A 17,512-nucleotide genomic window follows, 5' to 3' on the forward strand; every position below is an offset into this window, starting at 1 on the left:
GACGGTTCCTCTTTCCGCTTAAAGTCTGTCATACTCTATAGGATGTTCTTTTTCATGAACCTGACTCAGTTTTTTGTTCCGTTTAGGATATCTTCTTTTGTATATGCTATTTTCTGCTTCTTGAGTTTTGAATCTATAACATTTAGATTTCTACCATGGAAACCGATTCAGGTTCAGAGAGCTAATGTTCGGTTCTTGAAACTGTGTTCTGAAAAAGTAGTGTTTATTATAAAAGGTAAAGAGATCCAATATCATCCGGAGCACATAATAAAAATACAATACACGAAGTCACAAGGAAATGTGAACAAATAAGGAAAAATAAAGAATGCAATCTGAGTGGTATAATAAAAGCTTCATAGGTTTCAGGAGAACCGTGGATGGGGAAACTCAGTATTGCAAGAAGATTGCCATGTAGGAAGCCGCGGAAAGGAAGGCAAGAAGAGGATATGAGAACTTGATAGAGCTTCCGTCTGACGATGGTCCTTCCCCTTCTCCTTCTCCTACTGGTACAGTTTTCGATCCATTTCCTGGTCCTAACAAGTAAAAACCCAAACATGGATGCATTAGATAACAGAGGCTATATTAAGATTGGTGTTACTTAGTTCATCTGTTTAAAATCATTTTACCTGAAGAGTTTGGTGAGTCTGCAGGAGAGGCAGCAGTAGAACCACCACCTGCAAAAGTTGAACAATACTGCATAAGAGTTACATGTTTTGGTACAATCTTAATGAAGTGCTTCTTCTTGAAAACTCTTACCGTTGTTACAGCGACTGACAGGAGGAGTCTGAACATTACAAGCCCTAGGCAAAGCAAGAGCCTGTGTTTGGTTAACGTTAATCCCGAGCTGAGAGCCACCACCGTTGAGGACCTGACACAAACAGTCAGGAGAAGACCGGACTACGTTACCCAACTGACTGCAGCATTGCTGAGATGGAGAGGTAGTGTTTCCGGTTATGTAGTTGAGACACGGCGACATACTGATCAAAGCAGTTGTGCAACTCGACTGAGCAAGGACTCTTGTAGATGACATCACAGCCATGAAAACTGTAAGCAACACTAAACCCATTCCCGTTTTCATGTTTTCTTGAGATGTGTCTGGAGAGAATATAATCCTTTTAAAGTTTTTTTTTTTGTTTTTGTTTTTGTTTTTGCTGGGTTGTGTTGTGTTTGTTTGATTTGTGAAGGCTTTGGAGATTAAATGAAGGATATAAATAAGGAGTTGGGAGTAGAAAAAATGACAAAAGGTGGCTTAATACCGGTGACCAACTTTCTCCTACTTTTATAACAGTTTATGTGAAGTATTTGCGTTTGTTTGGACACGAAGTGTTGTTGTTGTCTTGTGAACAGAACTGAATCCCTTTTGTTTATTTGGGGTCGGTCGCATATGTGACGGTCTAAGGCTGCGTTGTTGAACTACTACTTGTAGTTTTTCCTAATTACTATATGATACAGTGATTGTTTTGTATTGTTGTTATTTTTTTCCTTTAGAATGACCCATTTGTTTGACTTGATCAACATGTCTCAGAACATATAGTATTTTATTACAAGTCCTTTGACGTTCTAGATTTAATTATGTTTCAAAGCTTCCTTGGATCCAGTGGTGAGCCATTGGAATCATATGGTTGCGGTAGTTTCAGACGAAAGGAATCTACGGTATAAAGAGATAATATTGAAACTACAAGAATCTGAGAAAATTAGTAGCCGTGAATGTCATGTTGTGTTCATATAGGAATGGGTAAATATAAGATATAGTATCAACATACGATGACAACATGTGTTCATATGGTTGATTTTGTGTTGTTCATTAGGGTGTATTTCTGTTTGTTGAATACCTATAAAAATGTATTGTCATACAAGACGTTACTTAGACTACTAGAATCTAATCATTTTATCCGAAACCTTTTCCATTGTTGAGAATATATGAAGTCGGATCATCAATGGGATTAGTTTAAAATGGAATCTCTTGCTTAGTTACCAAAACAGAACAACCATCGAAGAGTAGTTCAACTAATACAATCCAAGACGAACTAGACAGCTATCTACCGCGTTCCTTTGTACAAGTGTACACATTCCATTGGCCAGTTCGCTACCACCAACGACCCTATATTAACGGAAAAGAACATAACTACTGTGTAGTTAACTTATACACACTTTTGTCTACCTATAAAACTTATCCCAACAATTGCTTACTTCTCATCACAAAAATACAAAACACATTTCAAATAAAAAAACTACACTGTTTTCAAATTTAAAAGGAACAGCAAACAAATATTAATCGATCAACAATGTCGAAGAACCCGGTTATAACCGTTATTGTGGCTTTACTCGCAGTGCTAGCTTTTCCGGTTCGCAGCCAGCAACTGCCGCTTAGCCAATGTACTCCGTCTATGATGACCACTGTTGGTCCTTGTATGAGTTTCTTAACCAACAGCACCAGCAACGGAACTTCACCGTCGTCTGATTGTTGTAACTCGCTTAGGTCTTTGACCACCGGAGGAGTGGGATGTCTCTGTCTTATTGTCACCGGAAGTGTTCCTTTTAATATTCCTATTAACCGTACAACCGCCGTCTCTCTTCCCCGTGCTTGTAACATGCCTAGTGTCCCTCTTCAATGCAAAGGCAAATAAATTCAATAATTATTCTCTATACATATCATAATATTTTATGTAATACACCTACTGAAATCAATTTATCTAATTTTATATATGATTTTCCATTTTTAACAGCCAATATTGCTCCAGCTGCTGCTCCTGGTAAGCAATTAATTACAAATCATCATCTTCATCTCTATTGGTTGGAAGATAAACTGACGAGAGTTTGTATTGTTTGAAACAGGACCTGCTGGTACATCTGGGCCGGCCATGTCTCCAGGCCCAGCAACAACTCCAATTGTTCCAGAGCCGACTCCAGCAGCTCAGACACCACAGTCTGATACTACCCTACCTTTAACACCAACCGTGGACGGTGCTACTCCTAGAGATGACGATGGAGGAAGCACCAGTGGACCTTCTTCTCTCACTCCTTCATCCGCCTACGCCCTCTCACCATCGCTTCTTTTCTTTGGCATCAGCCTCCTACTTCTCAAATTATACTGATTTCTTTGTTCATTTGCTTTCTATGTGATTTGATTAATGCGTTGTAGATTAATAAGTTTGTATTGTGGTATTGTCATTGTTTTCAGTGAGACGGACTTTGTAATATTTGAAGTAATATTTCGTTTGCTTGATGATTAGTGTTGATTCTCAAATTAAATAAAAATGGTCAAAACACACAATCTCCCAACAAAAGCAGAATCAACGGAACAACTGGAACCAAACAGAAACTTAACTCAGACAGCAGCAGTTGTGACGTCTTGTACGGACTGACGCCAAGCGTAATCACGAGCTCCATCTTTGTCAACAATCTTGATCACAAAGTTTGGTGGCGCAACGACCAGTCTTGATCGGATCTCAAGTATGCACTTGTCCACCAGTTCAATGGCTTCTTCTACAGACATATCCTCGCGGTAATGCCTGTCCATGGTGGAGAGGGAGAAGTAAGAGCCGTAACCGAAAGCTCCCTTGTCAACTTTGTGAAGGGTCGCAATGTAGTCGATGTAGTAAAGGGATGCACCGCTCTCGTCGTCGTAGCCAGCCATCAGGATATTCACAGAATAAGGGTTCTGAGCAAAACAATAACAAAAGCAATGAGCTATCTTAAATTTGATTACATCAACGATTAGATGCCAAATCAAAAAAAACAAAAAAACAAAACAGAAGCAAGGAAATACAGAACAAAAGGCCATAATAGTCTTCTTGCGCATAGCCTTGAGAACTGTATAATTCTGAGATATATTATAGCACAGAGTATCAGATTTACGTAATCACATGAGCTAAACCAGAGTATCCTTGAAAGACCACAATCATAGCAAACAAAGCTTGGACATACGAAACTCTGTGTGTTTAACCCAGTTTTACCTTTTGCACACACACACACACACGTCCATACAAATATCAATTTAAGGAAACTTATTGTAGTGATAAATTGGTTATAGGCGACAATCTAACATGCTTTATATTATGACACTCGAGCACAGAAGAGGACAGAAAGTTCCTAACTTTGAGATAGACACGACCCAATCCAAACAGCAGAAACATATACATCTTCTCCAATCAGATCTTCTACTAATGAATCAAACCTAACTAAAACAGTTCAAACTTATAGTCACTTCAGAACCACTTGAATCACAACAGAACTAACACTACCATATAGAAAAAGGAATCGAAAAACCTGAGAGAGAGAGACCATTAAACTTAACATAAACACTGCAAAGAAGGATCCAAAGAGAAGTAGCAAGCTCACCTTCCTCAAGGCGGTGGCGAGCTCTCCGCGAGTGAAGTTGGCAGCAGCGGCGGTGGTCAAAGGGATTCCGTTGCGGAACTTGTACAGCGACACGTTCTTCTGAACGTACTCCGTGAACTGAACCCTAATCAACCCCCCCCCCCCCCAAGCATTATACTAATAAGTTCTAAATCGAGAGAGAGTAGAATCGGAGGAGGGAATTTACCGGTCACCAGGCTCGCCGCTGGCAGCGACGAGCTTATGGGAGTCAAGAAGCATGATCTTGTCCTCGTTGTTTTTGTGGAGAAGGATACTGTGAACCGCCGATGTATCCGCCGCCACGATGGCGAATCCCTTCCCGACTAGTCCGAATACGCACTCCATCTTCTTCTTCTTCTTCTGTCCTCGTTGATTTCGATTTTTTCTTCTTTTTTTTTTCTAGTCTCGTAGATGGTTTAAGAAAAGCGTCTTGGTGAACAAGATTTCTTTTAAGAGAGGTGATTGGGCTTTACTCGATCGTCTTGGGCATTATGTTATGGGTTTCTTATAAGGCCCATTATACCGGCCTGCCTTTACTTTCTTGATGCAAGATTTACTCTTTGATATTTTAGATACCATAACATAGGAAAAAATGTCTATTTCAACGTGAACTTTACGCGTCGTGCCTATTCCTTCACGAACTTTGTAGTAGTGCGTATTCCACACTGAACTAAACAATTTTTTAAAATACTATATGAACTTTATGCGTCGTGTCTATTCCTTCACGAATTTTATAGTAGTGCGTATTTCACATTGAACTAAACAAAAATAAAAAAATACTACATAGACTTTCAAAATCGTGCTTATTTCAATATTGAGTGTTAAATGTGTTAGTCATCCGTTAATTTCTCAAAACAACGTCATTTTGTATAAATTTTGTGAAACTAAAAATCAAAATAAAATATAAACTTTTAAAACCGTGCTTATATATATTAACTGTCAAATGTAATAGTCATCTTTTAATTTACCAAAAGACTTTATTTTGGTAAATTTTATGAAATTATTCATCGTTTTTATTTTTTTTAATTTTACAAAATCTATCCAAAATGACATTGTTTTGATAAATTAATGTATGAGTAAAACTTTTAACGGTCAATATATATATATGACCGTCAAAAGTGTTAGTCTTTCAAAAAATACTAAATAGACTCTCAAAATCGTGCTTATTTATATATTGACGGTTTAAGGTGTTAGTCATCGTTAATTTATCGAAACGATTTTGATAAATTCAATGATGACTATTACCTTTGACAATCAATTTATATAAGTACGATTTTGAGAGTATATTTTATTTTTAATTTTTAATTTCACAAAATTTATACAAAATGACGTTGTTTTGAGAAATTAACGGATGACTAACACATTTAACACTCAATATTGAAATAAGCACGATTTTGAGAGTTTATGTAGTACTTTTCGAATTTTTGTTTAGTTCAATGTGAAATACGCACTACTATAAAGTTCGTGAAGGAATAGACACGACGCATAAAGTTCATATAGTATTTTTGAAAAATTGTTTAGTTCAGTGTGGAATACGCACTACTACAAAGTTTGTGAAGGAATAGGCACGACGCGTAAAGTTCATGTTGAAATAGGCACTTTTTCCCCATAACATAGCCCATCCAGTTTCAGTAGCCACACCACTGACAGCTCCTCCTCCCCCTGTGTGATCAATTTAGCTCACCTCAATAGCCCAATAGTTTTTGTTAGGTTTGTGGTGCCAGGCACACTCGTATGATTACGTTTGGTTCTAGAATCATTAACTGAGTATTCTGAAGGTTTGTTGTCTTGTTTCAACATGTTTTATGTAGCTTTGCATTGTCCCAAGTCTTAATTAGACTTCTAATCTTTTCTTTAAGAGATTGATTCAAAGAAGAAACATCTTCTCCACCTAACTTCTTTGAAACACATCGACCTTTTTTTAATCCAAGTAATCATTACTACAACATTGTAACTAAAGAAACATTCTCTCAAAAACATAATCCAGCATGACATAATAGTTTATAGTGTTGAAACTGTAGATAGGTTTAAATAACCAAACTTTGTTTATCTCTTCTGTCTCTTGTTTCCACCAGCTTTGCCACCACGAAACCCACCTTTGAAATCATTCGTCGTCTCTGCAGTGTTCTGCTTGCTCAACCCTTTCCTTCCACCATGACCAAACTTAGAATCCCTAAACTCCCTCTTCTTATTGTTCATCCTCGAAGTAGGCTTTCCCTTACCTCCTGATCGATCACCTGGAGACACACCTGGTCTTTTCTTACCACCTCCTCTCTGGAAACTCTTCTCATTTCCGAACCCAAGATCAAGTTCTCCAGCTCCTTTCTCACTAAACCCACTCTGCTGCCTCTGTTTCCTCCACTTCTTGACAGACTCGATCTCATCCTTCTTCTGCTTAGCCCTCTCCTTCATCTTCTGAGACTGTACTTCCTTAGCCATCTTCTTGTTGTCCCTAGCTTTCCTCCTCTCTTCAGCCTCCTCCATCTGTTTCTTCTCGTACAGAAGCTTAGACTTCACCTTCTCCATGTGCGTGTCTGATTTCACCATCTCAGCGTAGTAATCAGCCGGCCTGAGGAAAGGCAGTCCCATCTCCTGCAGCTTCTCGAAAGCCTGCCTCGTCCCTTCGAGGGCTTGAGTGTAGAACGCCATCTCTCTAGCGAGGTCGTCGTTTACATCAACGGCTTGTCCTTGCTCGATCTCGACGGTGAGCTTATGAGTCCAGTCAACATCTTCTGGCCAGCTTATGTCTTGAAGCTTATCAAGAAGCCCATCTCTGTTGTAGACAGCAGTCTTTGTCGGCTCAGCTAGCTTCTCAGTGATCTCGTTATCTGAATCCGAATCTGACAAAGATCCTGCTTCGGAGTCAGATGCTACGTCTTCATCAATCATGTTCATTTCATCATCTTCCACAAAATCATCTTCGAATGACATCTGTTCCAAGTTTGATTAAAAACAACAATCAGGTTCAGAATCAAAACAGGAACATACAAAACTAAGCAACAACAACAATGAAAGTCAAACTACTCCAAATATTCAGACTCTTAACCAATAAAGGGCCAATCTTTAAACTAGGGTCTTGATATTGAGACTCTCAACCATCTGGTAGAAGGTGAAAACCCAATAAAGGACCAATCATTGAACTAGGGTTTGTACTTAAGAGAATCAACGACTCCATAACTGGTTCTGTGACCTTGAAATCACAATCTAAGGACGCAAGATTATAGCTTTATTAACCTAGGTTACGTCTACTACAGCCTATAAACTTTTCAAGGAGAAGAACAAAGCTTACGGTTTACAGCGAAGCGAAGAAGATTGAAGAACTTTGCTTGAGAGGGGGTTTTAGAGTGAACGACGGCGTGAGAAGAAGAAGAAAGGGTTTGGCTAAATATATATTTTTATATAAATTAATAAAATACGGGAATACATGTATAATCCGGGTCGGATGGTTGCTGAGTATGGATTCCGGTCCACATTGAGACCGGTTTATCGGTTTACTTCATTTCAATTTCAATTTTGGATTTCAATCCGGGTCGGATGGTTGATGAGTATGGATTCCGGTCCACACTGAGACCGGTTTATCGGTTTACTTCATTTCAATTTCAATTTCAGTTTTGGATTTCAATCCGGGTCGGATGGTTGATGAGTATGGATTCCGGTCCACATTGAGACCGGTTTATCGGTTTACTTCATTTCAATTTCAATTTTGGATTTCAATCCGGGTCGGATGGTTGATGAGTATGGATTCCGGTCCACACCGAGACCGGTTTATCGGTTTACTTCATTTCAATTTCAATTTCAGTTTTGGATTTCAATCCGGGTCGGATGGTTGATGAGTATGGATTCCGGTCCACATTGAGACCGGTTTATCGGTTTACTTTATTTCAATTCCAATTTTAGATTTCAATCCGGGTCGGATCGTTGACAACAAGTGACGCATGAACTAGCACGTGTCTCCGTCTTCTTCCCTTTAAAGCCCTAGCCTCGTGGTGCCGTCGTACGTTCTCAGATAATCTCACTGCTCGTCTGGGACCATGCAGAGTGACGTGACTATGAATCCACGAGCATCAGCTGAGTCTAGCTCCTCTGACGTCGAAGCTGATATCAGTGACGGCGATGGCTTTTTGCCGATAACTAGATCTCATACAGTCGCCGAAGACGAAGGTATAATGTGATTCAATGTGTCTCTTGTCTCCACCATTGCTGACCCGAAAGTTTCAATTTTTTTATGTTGTTTGCATCAGTGTCGCTGCTGATTAGAGCAGAGACGTATCAAGGCTACATGAGGGAGCTTCCTCTTCCGACAAGTCGCGGTTCTTTGATTCCGTTCACGAGCTGGGTCGGGTTAAGCATGTCAATCAAGGAGCTTTATGGTCAGCCGTTACATTACCTAACGAACGTTCTCTTGCAGCGTTGGGATCAAGCAAGACTCGGTGCTGATTCTGAAGACCAGAGCTTGGATTTGATCATTCATCCTTCTAAAGCTGAAGCTACTATCTGGCTCGTTGAAGAGATACATCGACTCACTTCTTCTCATCTTCAGATTGCTCAGCTTTGGGGATCTGATCCTATGTATCACATGTTGATTGATCCTATCATTCCTAAGTTACCACAAACATGAACCACCCTTTTTGTATCTATTTCTCTATCTTAACTTTTAAGACAATGTAATGTGAATGCTTTTTCTTTCATCTCTGTAATCACCAGAAGTCATTACAAGAACACTTGCCTTGACTGATGAAATGAAACCTGTTATTGTCTCTTAGAACGATTTCTCGGTTATAGACTTTGGATGCTAACTTTGCGAATGTATGACAATCAGAGCATACTCTTAGGTTCTTTACTATTCTTATTCTTGTGCCTTTGTTTGAGCTAATCAGACCAAAGGCCATTGCAAGTTTCTCGCTGTGTCTGCTAAGCATGAATCTCTTCTCTTGCTCATCTACATCCATCAGAACACTGCTGAGATCAGGTACATGGCCTAGCTCACGGCTAACTTCATCAAGCATTGCTTCTATCTTCGGCATCTCGGGGTGTGACTCATCACCTGATGTGAACTCGTGAGTCTTGCCTCGAATCTCTATTAAACTTGTTCCTGGTGGTTTACGCAACCCTTTCTCCTTCATACTCAGCCTCACTTTCGCTACATCGTTCCATCTTCCAGCCGATGCGTAAACATTAGAGAGAAGCACATAACTCCCAGTTCTCTCTGGAGCCAAGACTTGTATCTTCCCAGCTGCATAAGCAGCCATCTCCACATCGCCCTGAACACGACAAGCAGCTAAAAGAGAGTTCCAAATCACATCGTTTGGCTCCTTAGGCATGGAGTTTATGAGTTGCAGAGCTTCCTCTAACAATCCTGCTCGACCAAGCAGATCAACCATGCATCCATAGTGCACTTCTTCAGGGCAAACTCCGTGAACTTTCTTCATTGACTCGAAGATCTCCTTACCTTGTTGGACCAGTCCACCGTGGCTACAAGCTGTCAATGCTCCAACAAACACTACTCCATCTGGTTTCAAACCTTGTTCAATCATCTCATGGAAAAGCTCTATGGCCCGCTCAGCGTTTCCCGACATAGCCATTGCTCTTATAGCCGCTGTCCAAGCCGATACATCTCTGTTAGCCAAACCATCGAAAATCGACATTGCGGTTTCGGGATCCCCACACCTGGAAAACATATCCATTAAACTGGTACCAAGTCTGACATCAAGCTGAATCCTGTTCTTCTCGATGTAGTAATATATCCACTTTGCAAGATCAAGAGCTCCCAAGTGCCCACAAGCAGAAGCAATGCTCATCATTGTCACTCCATCCGCATCAACACCCTCTTGGCTTTGCATAGACCGGAAAACTTCAATCGCTTCCTCGAACATGCTTTCTTGAACCAAACCGCCAATGATGGTGTTCCAAGAAACAATGTTCTTCTCAGGCATGGTTTTGAATGTTTCCCAGGCTGCATCCACATCACCATTCTCAATATAGCCAGCGACTATTGTATTCCACGTGACCACTGTCTTGTTCAACATCCGATCAAAGATCTTAAACGCAGTTTCTTGCTTCCCACACTTCATGTACATATCAATCAGGGCGTTACATATGTTGTCCCAACTCTCAAACCCATTCCTCAGTACATACCCGTGACAACTCTTCCCCCACAGAACGTTCTTCAGCTGTGAACAACAAGCAATCGCACTCAACATCGAAATCCTATCAGGTCTAACACCATAGTCCATCATCAGACTCAAGACACCTAGAGCCTCCTTCGCTAACCCTCGGCGTACGTAATTCGACGCCATGGCATTGCACAAATCCAAATTCCTCGCACCGTATTGCTCAAAAAGCTGTTTTGCTGTATCATTATCATTGCATTTCATATACATATCGACCAGAGCACTAACCATAAGATCATTCACTTCAACGCCGGAACTGCTTACAAAAGCATGAACCTTCTCACCTGTTCCAAGATCCTCAAGCTTAGCACAAGCGGAGATCACACACACCATTGTAACCGAGTTAGGCCTCACATCTTCACTTCTCATCATCTCGAAAAACAAATCAACAGCTTCTTTAGCGAAACCGCGCCTCGCGTAACCGCAAATCATACTCGTCCAAGAAACAACATTTCTCTGAGGCATTTCATCGAACACCTTGCGTGCACAAATAAGCTCTCCACACTCCGCGTAGAAATGAACCAACGAGTTCTGCACGAACAGATCCTTAGCGTAATCCATCTTAACAACCAACCCATGAATCTGAACCCCGTCACGAATCGTTCTACTTTTCGCACACGCGCTCAATCCAAACGGGAACGTGTACTTGTCGGGAGAGATTCCGTCGATCATCATCCGGAGAAAGAGCAGTAACGCTTCTTCGCATAGCCCAGAGGACGCGTAACCACGGATCAAAGAGTTGTGCATAAAACGGGACCCGCAGGAGAAATCAAACAGCTTTCTCGCAAAGGTCAGGCTTTCGCGAGTGCCCAGTTCGCAGCTTCTAGCTACGAGCTTGGTTATGGCGGAGACATCGTTGTCGAGGCCTTGCTTCGCGAGGGAGTGGTGGAATAGCTTGAGTTCGTGGATGGTTGTGCACTTCTTTAGTGAGTTGTTGATTGGGTTATTCGTGGTGGGTTTGTTGCGGTGGCTCTGGCGTGGAAGAAAGGGTCTCGAAGTTGAAGTGGCGAACACCATAGGAGAGAGATAAAGAACGCTACCTAGCGTCGCCATTGTTGGGTCTATATGACCAGTATGCGTCGAAATTCAAAAATTTCATCACTTTATAATCAAAGGTTTAGAATGCATAGGTGGTACAGTATATTGTTTTAACAAAATCTTACAAAAGAAATATATTTTAACAATTTTTCAATAAATAATGTTTTAACATTTTTATTTTAATATATTTCAAAACTATATAATTATAGTAATTAAATTATTTTGTGGTTATAATAAATATGAAATTATAAAATATTACTCAATGTTTTAATTTATCTCACCCCATTTTATTATGAAATTCTTATAAAATTTCTGTAATTTGTTTGATTAATTGTGCTATGTACACTTATTTGATAAATTTATAATAATAAAATTTATTTAATGTCAATTTATTAACTTTAACATTTTATTTGTATAAATCTTATTTAATGTGAATCTTAACCAATCATAATCTTGCATATATAACTATATGCTCAATAAAAACAATCTAAGAATAATAATATACTATGAAAACTTTACCAAGTTTAAATGAAATTATTTATAGTATCTAAACCCACAAAAATAGTTATACGTATTTTAAGTCTTTTCATAAATTATTTATGTGTTCTAGTCAATTATTTAATTTATCAAAAAATTAAAACAATAAAAATATTAAAAATGTAGGACATAATATCTTATATATTATTTGAAAATATTATAATATTTTAACTATGACAAGTATCATTATCATCAGAATGTTTCTTTGAGTCTCTAGAAAATTAAGTTGGCAATCAAAATATATATTATATTTTCTCATTAAAATAACCAGAAATTAATAATATGTATAAGAGATATTTTTTTTCCATAAATAAAAGTTACGGATTTACCTAATATAACTGAAAATATATATGACAATAATAGTTTTAAATAATAGAAATTTGATAATAATTAATACATTTTTGTTTTTGTTTACATTTATGTTATTAAAATAATTTAGAAAATTACATTAACCATATAATAAAAATTTAGATTTTCCTTATATTTTATATTTTGGAATTTTAGTTTTTAATAAATTACTAAAACTGTTAAAAATTTCACATTAAAAAGTTGTGAACACGTATTTAATAATCATAAACATTATGAATAGAAAACCCCATTTAATAGATATCCAAATTAAAATATATATTTTTAATATCATCTGAACTAAACTAGAAATCATATAAAAATACATAAATTTTAATATTAGATTTTTTACTAAAAAGTACTGAAAACTTCATATTTTAGTTTCAAAATTTCATGGATTTTTTTTAAACCGACTATAAATTGCTAAAACTATAAGTTCTACATTGAGTTATCAATGATTTATTGTTTAAATTGATCATAAAGCCTTATGAGTAAATGGTCTCATTTAATAGATAATCATATTAAGTTTCAAAAAGATAATCATATTAGAATATACTATATATCTATGTTAATAGCATTTAAATTTAATTATATACCTTATAGAAGAAATAAAATGATTCTTTGAATTTATTTACAGTAAAACAATTACAAATAAACAAGAGTATTTATTTTTAATTTATGTGTCCGTACCAATTTAATTATATACATAATAGTTAAAATCTTTACATCTCCAAAATTCGTCCATATGAATAGTAAAAGTTAGCCATTCTTAATTATTGTGTCACACTGTTTTCACCAATTGAAAACAGTCTGTTACAAAAAAATACTTCTGTGATCTGTATGGTCTTCATACTTCGATATCCCAAATCAAAACTTCACATTAGAAGATGTAAAGGTATTCGTCGGATATTCAAAACCCCCTTCATATGATCGTCCGAGCATTTGGTACAAAATTACCCTTAACTTGTAAAATGATCTTGTTCTCTTCACACTCCAATATAACTACCGTCTTTTGTCTTCTAAAACATGTCTCACATAACTATGAGATCTCTTTTTTTTTTTTTACTTTGTAAGTTGTACTTCAACCCATAAACTTCTTTTATTTTTTCCATGCGCAAAATTTCATGTGAATTATCATTTTTGTAAATCTTATCATTATTATTTTTTCATATATATCACATTTATCTAACGGAAGTAATTGAACTTATATTATCATAGTACTCTCCAAAATATGTAATCATTGTTGGTACACACTGATGGTGTGGAAATATTTCAGGGCTGGAAAGTATTTGCGACAAAACCCATGCATGTTTGTAGCGTTAGTGGACACTCAAAAATAACATGATTGATTAATTCGATCTCTACTCCACATATGCTAAACTGTGTGTCACATTGTATCCCACATGATTGCAGATTCTTAGTCATTAATAAGATATCCGATATTATTTGTCAAACAAAGTGGTGGACATTTTAGCTCCATGCATAACCTAAATAAGATTTAGTATCTGGTCCATAATATATCAATCTGATAGTTGTATTTTGAAACATTTTCTGTCTTATATTCCGATTTAACCGAATACTATCCGGATACTGTGAAGTGCCACCTATAAGAGTTTGGATTAGAGATACCGCTTACCGCCAACCTATGATGATTTCACATCATCCGAGTGTATGTATGCGTTAACAAAATCTATATTTCAAAAAATATCCACCGAATTAATAAGATGTTCCATCTTTAGTGAGTGACTTAATAATTGTGATTGATGTTTTTGTATTGTTGACATGGGGCTAGGAACATGTATCCATAGATCATTTCAAACTGAAATGGACTTCTCTGTGTTTTCATTATTTTGATTAGTAATTTGTAACCAGAGATCTAACTGATCGTATATTCATCGGCCTAAATGAAGGTGAGTATGAATTATAATGATCCAAATGATCAGTTTTTCTAAAATAATCCTTTTAAAACTTTTGCAAATAAGAATTCTGTTTAATAGCTTTCAGAATTATTTCGCCAATACGTTATATTAAAGTTTCTGGATCTCGAAAACTCAAATCACCGTCATTATTGTCCTTACATACTTTATCCATGAATACAATGAACAGCTTTTTTATTTTCATTACTACTCCATCAGAAATGGCCAATTATACTTGTTAATTTTTTGTTACCGTTTTGAAAAGTCTAAAACATAACATACATGTGTCGTCATTGCTTATACCACCAATTATCAATACTATTAAAAAAGAAAGAGTTTTAATAAATCTACTTAAAAGGTTGTTTGGACCCTTTCATTAACTAATTATTTCTCTAACTACTTAATAGTCTACTAATTTAAATGATCTCATTTATAGTTCTAATTTATTAAAACACTTCTTACCTATACGTCACTTATTAATCTCAATACCAAAATATGAAAGATAAAATCCCAAAACCAAAACGTGATTATTAAATCCCACTACAAAAAACGATTGTGTTCCTTGGTGCACCAACCATTCAACATCAATCCATCACTACATGAAACTAATATGTATTGTAAGTCTATTTCAATACTTTTATTAAAATAAAAACTGATTTTTGCTCTTTAACATATGTTAACGTTGGAGACGTTACCGAAAATGTGGTTCTTATGATTCAAAAGTTTAATGCTGATATTGATATGCTAATCATATTCACTTACTTGATTAACACTTTTACTAGTTTTGAAATTATTTTAAAGAAAGTTGATTGTTATAATATATTGTACTTTGTTAGGAATATATTATATATACGATTTGTATGTCAATTACAGAAACGATTCATTTGTTATTTCAAAATTTGATCCACATAGTATACTACATAAAGTAAATAAAAATCAACATCACATATTTCAACCTTAATCTTTAAAATACTTATTGTTTTGCCGTATAATTTCACAACAGTTAAAAACATAAACACCCATTACAATTTTGGTACTATTCTAAACAATATTATTCTTACAAAATTATATTATTAGTACATAAATATTTCTGTTTTTTTTTGTTTTAATGAAAACTTCAAATTTTCCAAAATTATCTCTGAATTTATAAAAGAAAATCAATACTATTAAAAGGGAAAGAGTTTTAATAAATCTACTTAAAAGGTTGTTTGGACCCTTTCATTAACTAATTATTTCTCTAACTACTTAATAGTCTACTAATTTAAATGATCTCATTTATAGTTCTAATTTATTAAAACACTTCTTACCTATACGTCACTTATTAATCTCAATACCAAAATATGAAAGATAAAATCCCAAAACCAAAACGTGATTATTAAATCCCACTACAAAAAACGATTGTGTTCCTTGGTGCACCAACCATTCAACATCAATCCATCACTACATGAAACTAATATGTATTCTAAGTCTATTTCAATACTTTTATTAAAATAAAAACTGATTTTTGCTCTTTAACATATGTTAACGTTGGAGACGTTACCGAAAATGTGGTTCTTATGATTCAAAAGTTTAATGCTGATATTGATATGCTACTCATATTCACTTACTTGATTAACACTTTTACTAGTTTTGAAATTATTTTAAAGAAAGTTGATTGTTATAATATATTGTACTTTGTTAGGAATATATTATATAAACGATTTGTATGTCAATTACAGAAACGATTCATTTGTTATTTCAAAATTTGATCCACATAGTATACTACATAAAGTAAATAAAAATCAACATCACATATTTCAACCTTAATCTTTAAAATACTTATTGTTTTGCCGTATAATTTCACAACAGTTAAAAACATAAACACCCATTACAATTTTGGTACTATTCTAAACAATATTATTCTTACAAATTTATATTATTAGTACATAAATATTTCTGTTTTTTTTTGTTTTAATGAAAACTTCAAATTTTCCAAAATTATCTCTGAATTTATAAAAGAAAATTAATTATCATCAAAGATTATTTTATCTCTTGATTTTTGATCTTAAAACTATATATATCCATTAACTTAATTCTTTGCATTTATGATCCGTTAAAAATCTCATTCCAACAATCATATGTTTAGTTTTATTAATAAACCTAATTCCATTGTATTTTTAAACAAAGAAATATATTATCTATATTAAAACTGTAATAGTATTGATCATTACAAACTCATAAATTAAAATACATAACATAAATACAATGCACATATTTTATATGAAAATCAAATAGTTTGTATACTGTTATAAAGTACATGAGAGGTTTAATCAAAATAATATCAGTTTTTTTCTGGGTTTTTATTGAGTCATCCAGTGTCAGTTTACAAAGTTTACTGGTTCGACCGTAGGTCCAACATAAAAAAATTTGCTTATATTTTAATTTATTTATAAACCATGTATATTATCCCACTAGAAAAAAGTTAAATCATTTGTTGGATTTTTCCGATTTCGGTTTGGTTCGGTAACAAAATAAATGTACTTAGAAATTAAATGTAATTAATATTTGTAGGCCTATGATTTGTATTTCAAAAATTTTGAAAACCTATAACCATTAGGTTTTCAGTTCAGTTTCAGTTTTTTGAGTTTAAAAGTATAGAATATGATTGGTTGTTATGAAATTTAGTTCGATATTGGTTTTGTTTTTTCAGTTTGGTATTATTTAGTTCTACGTAGAAATTCATTTTTTTAAAAAATAATTAATTTCAGAAACAAATCCGCACGGAACAAAATCTACTAAGTAATTATTTCTCCTCTTTAATAAGAAGATAGCGGACAGTCCAAGTGTTGACTTTATTTTTATTTATTTATCTAATCGTGTAACCTCTAGAACCTTGTGCTCAAATTGAGTAAATGACTTCAAGAAGTTTATTTGTTATCCTGAAACATGTTCCTATTCTTTTAAAATTAAAACCTTTATAAAATTATACCACATTCTTTTGCTATAGTTTTACATTAAAAAAGCCTATCATCCGCAAATAATGAATAAGAGACTGCTCGACTCCTGTTAACCATTTTTCACTTTCTTCTTTTCTAATATCTCTGTATCTCTGTATATAGGATAAACAAAAATACGATGATAGAAGATCTTCTTGGCGCAAACTTCTTA

General features: G+C 35.3%; 7 protein-coding genes across 7 annotated transcripts in view; 3 read left to right on the plus strand and 4 right to left on the minus strand.

Moving 5' to 3' along the window:
* Positions 1-17,512, plus strand: part of LOC108863517 (CRC domain-containing protein TSO1) — a 92,981-nt gene that overhangs the window by 40,626 nt on the left and 34,843 nt on the right. The gene's annotated exons all lie outside the window — the stretch shown is intronic.
* On the minus strand, positions 207-1,350 carry LOC108863181 (non-specific lipid transfer protein GPI-anchored 5). Its single transcript, XM_018637514.2, has 3 exons — positions 757-1,350; positions 627-674; positions 207-533 (listed from the first exon to the last, which is right to left on the minus strand). The coding sequence occupies exons 1-3, from the start codon at positions 1,076-1,078 to the stop codon at positions 388-390; spliced, it is 516 nt and encodes a 171-aa protein (XP_018493016.1). The 5' UTR covers positions 1,079-1,350; the 3' UTR covers positions 207-387.
* Positions 2,163-3,336, plus strand: LOC108856841 (non-specific lipid transfer protein GPI-anchored 20-like). Its single transcript, XM_018630734.2, has 3 exons — positions 2,163-2,619; positions 2,727-2,753; positions 2,836-3,336. The coding sequence occupies exons 1-3, from the start codon at positions 2,286-2,288 to the stop codon at positions 3,093-3,095; spliced, it is 621 nt and encodes a 206-aa protein (XP_018486236.1). The 5' UTR covers positions 2,163-2,285; the 3' UTR covers positions 3,096-3,336.
* Positions 3,192-4,781, minus strand: LOC108856842 (proteasome subunit beta type-2-A). The gene is made up of 3 exons (XM_018630735.2): positions 4,547-4,781; positions 4,342-4,465; positions 3,192-3,661 (listed from the first exon to the last, which is right to left on the minus strand). Exons 1-3 carry the CDS (start codon positions 4,702-4,704, stop codon positions 3,329-3,331), a joined length of 615 nt encoding a protein of 204 aa, XP_018486237.1. The 5' UTR covers positions 4,705-4,781; the 3' UTR covers positions 3,192-3,328.
* Positions 6,256-7,760, minus strand: LOC108856711 (probable rRNA-processing protein EBP2 homolog). Its single transcript, XM_018630577.2, has 2 exons — positions 7,649-7,760; positions 6,256-7,290 (listed from the first exon to the last, which is right to left on the minus strand). The coding sequence occupies exon 2, from the start codon at positions 7,288-7,290 to the stop codon at positions 6,406-6,408; it is 885 nt and encodes a 294-aa protein (XP_018486079.1). The 5' UTR covers positions 7,649-7,760; the 3' UTR covers positions 6,256-6,405.
* LOC108856721 (protein RDM1) lies at positions 8,345-9,121 on the plus strand. Its single transcript, XM_018630589.2, has 2 exons — positions 8,345-8,520; positions 8,601-9,121. The coding sequence occupies exons 1-2, from the start codon at positions 8,391-8,393 to the stop codon at positions 8,975-8,977; spliced, it is 507 nt and encodes a 168-aa protein (XP_018486091.1). The 5' UTR covers positions 8,345-8,390; the 3' UTR covers positions 8,978-9,121.
* Positions 9,057-11,642, minus strand: LOC108856720 (pentatricopeptide repeat-containing protein At3g22690). Its single transcript, XM_018630588.2, has one exon. It carries the CDS (start codon positions 11,580-11,582, stop codon positions 9,057-9,059), a length of 2,526 nt encoding a protein of 841 aa, XP_018486090.1. The 5' UTR covers positions 11,583-11,642.

The sequence above is a fragment of the Raphanus sativus genome, chromosome 5 (genome assembly GCF_000801105.2).
Source record: "Raphanus sativus cultivar WK10039 chromosome 5, ASM80110v3, whole genome shotgun sequence".
NCBI lineage: Eukaryota > Viridiplantae > Streptophyta > Magnoliopsida > Brassicales > Brassicaceae > Raphanus > Raphanus sativus.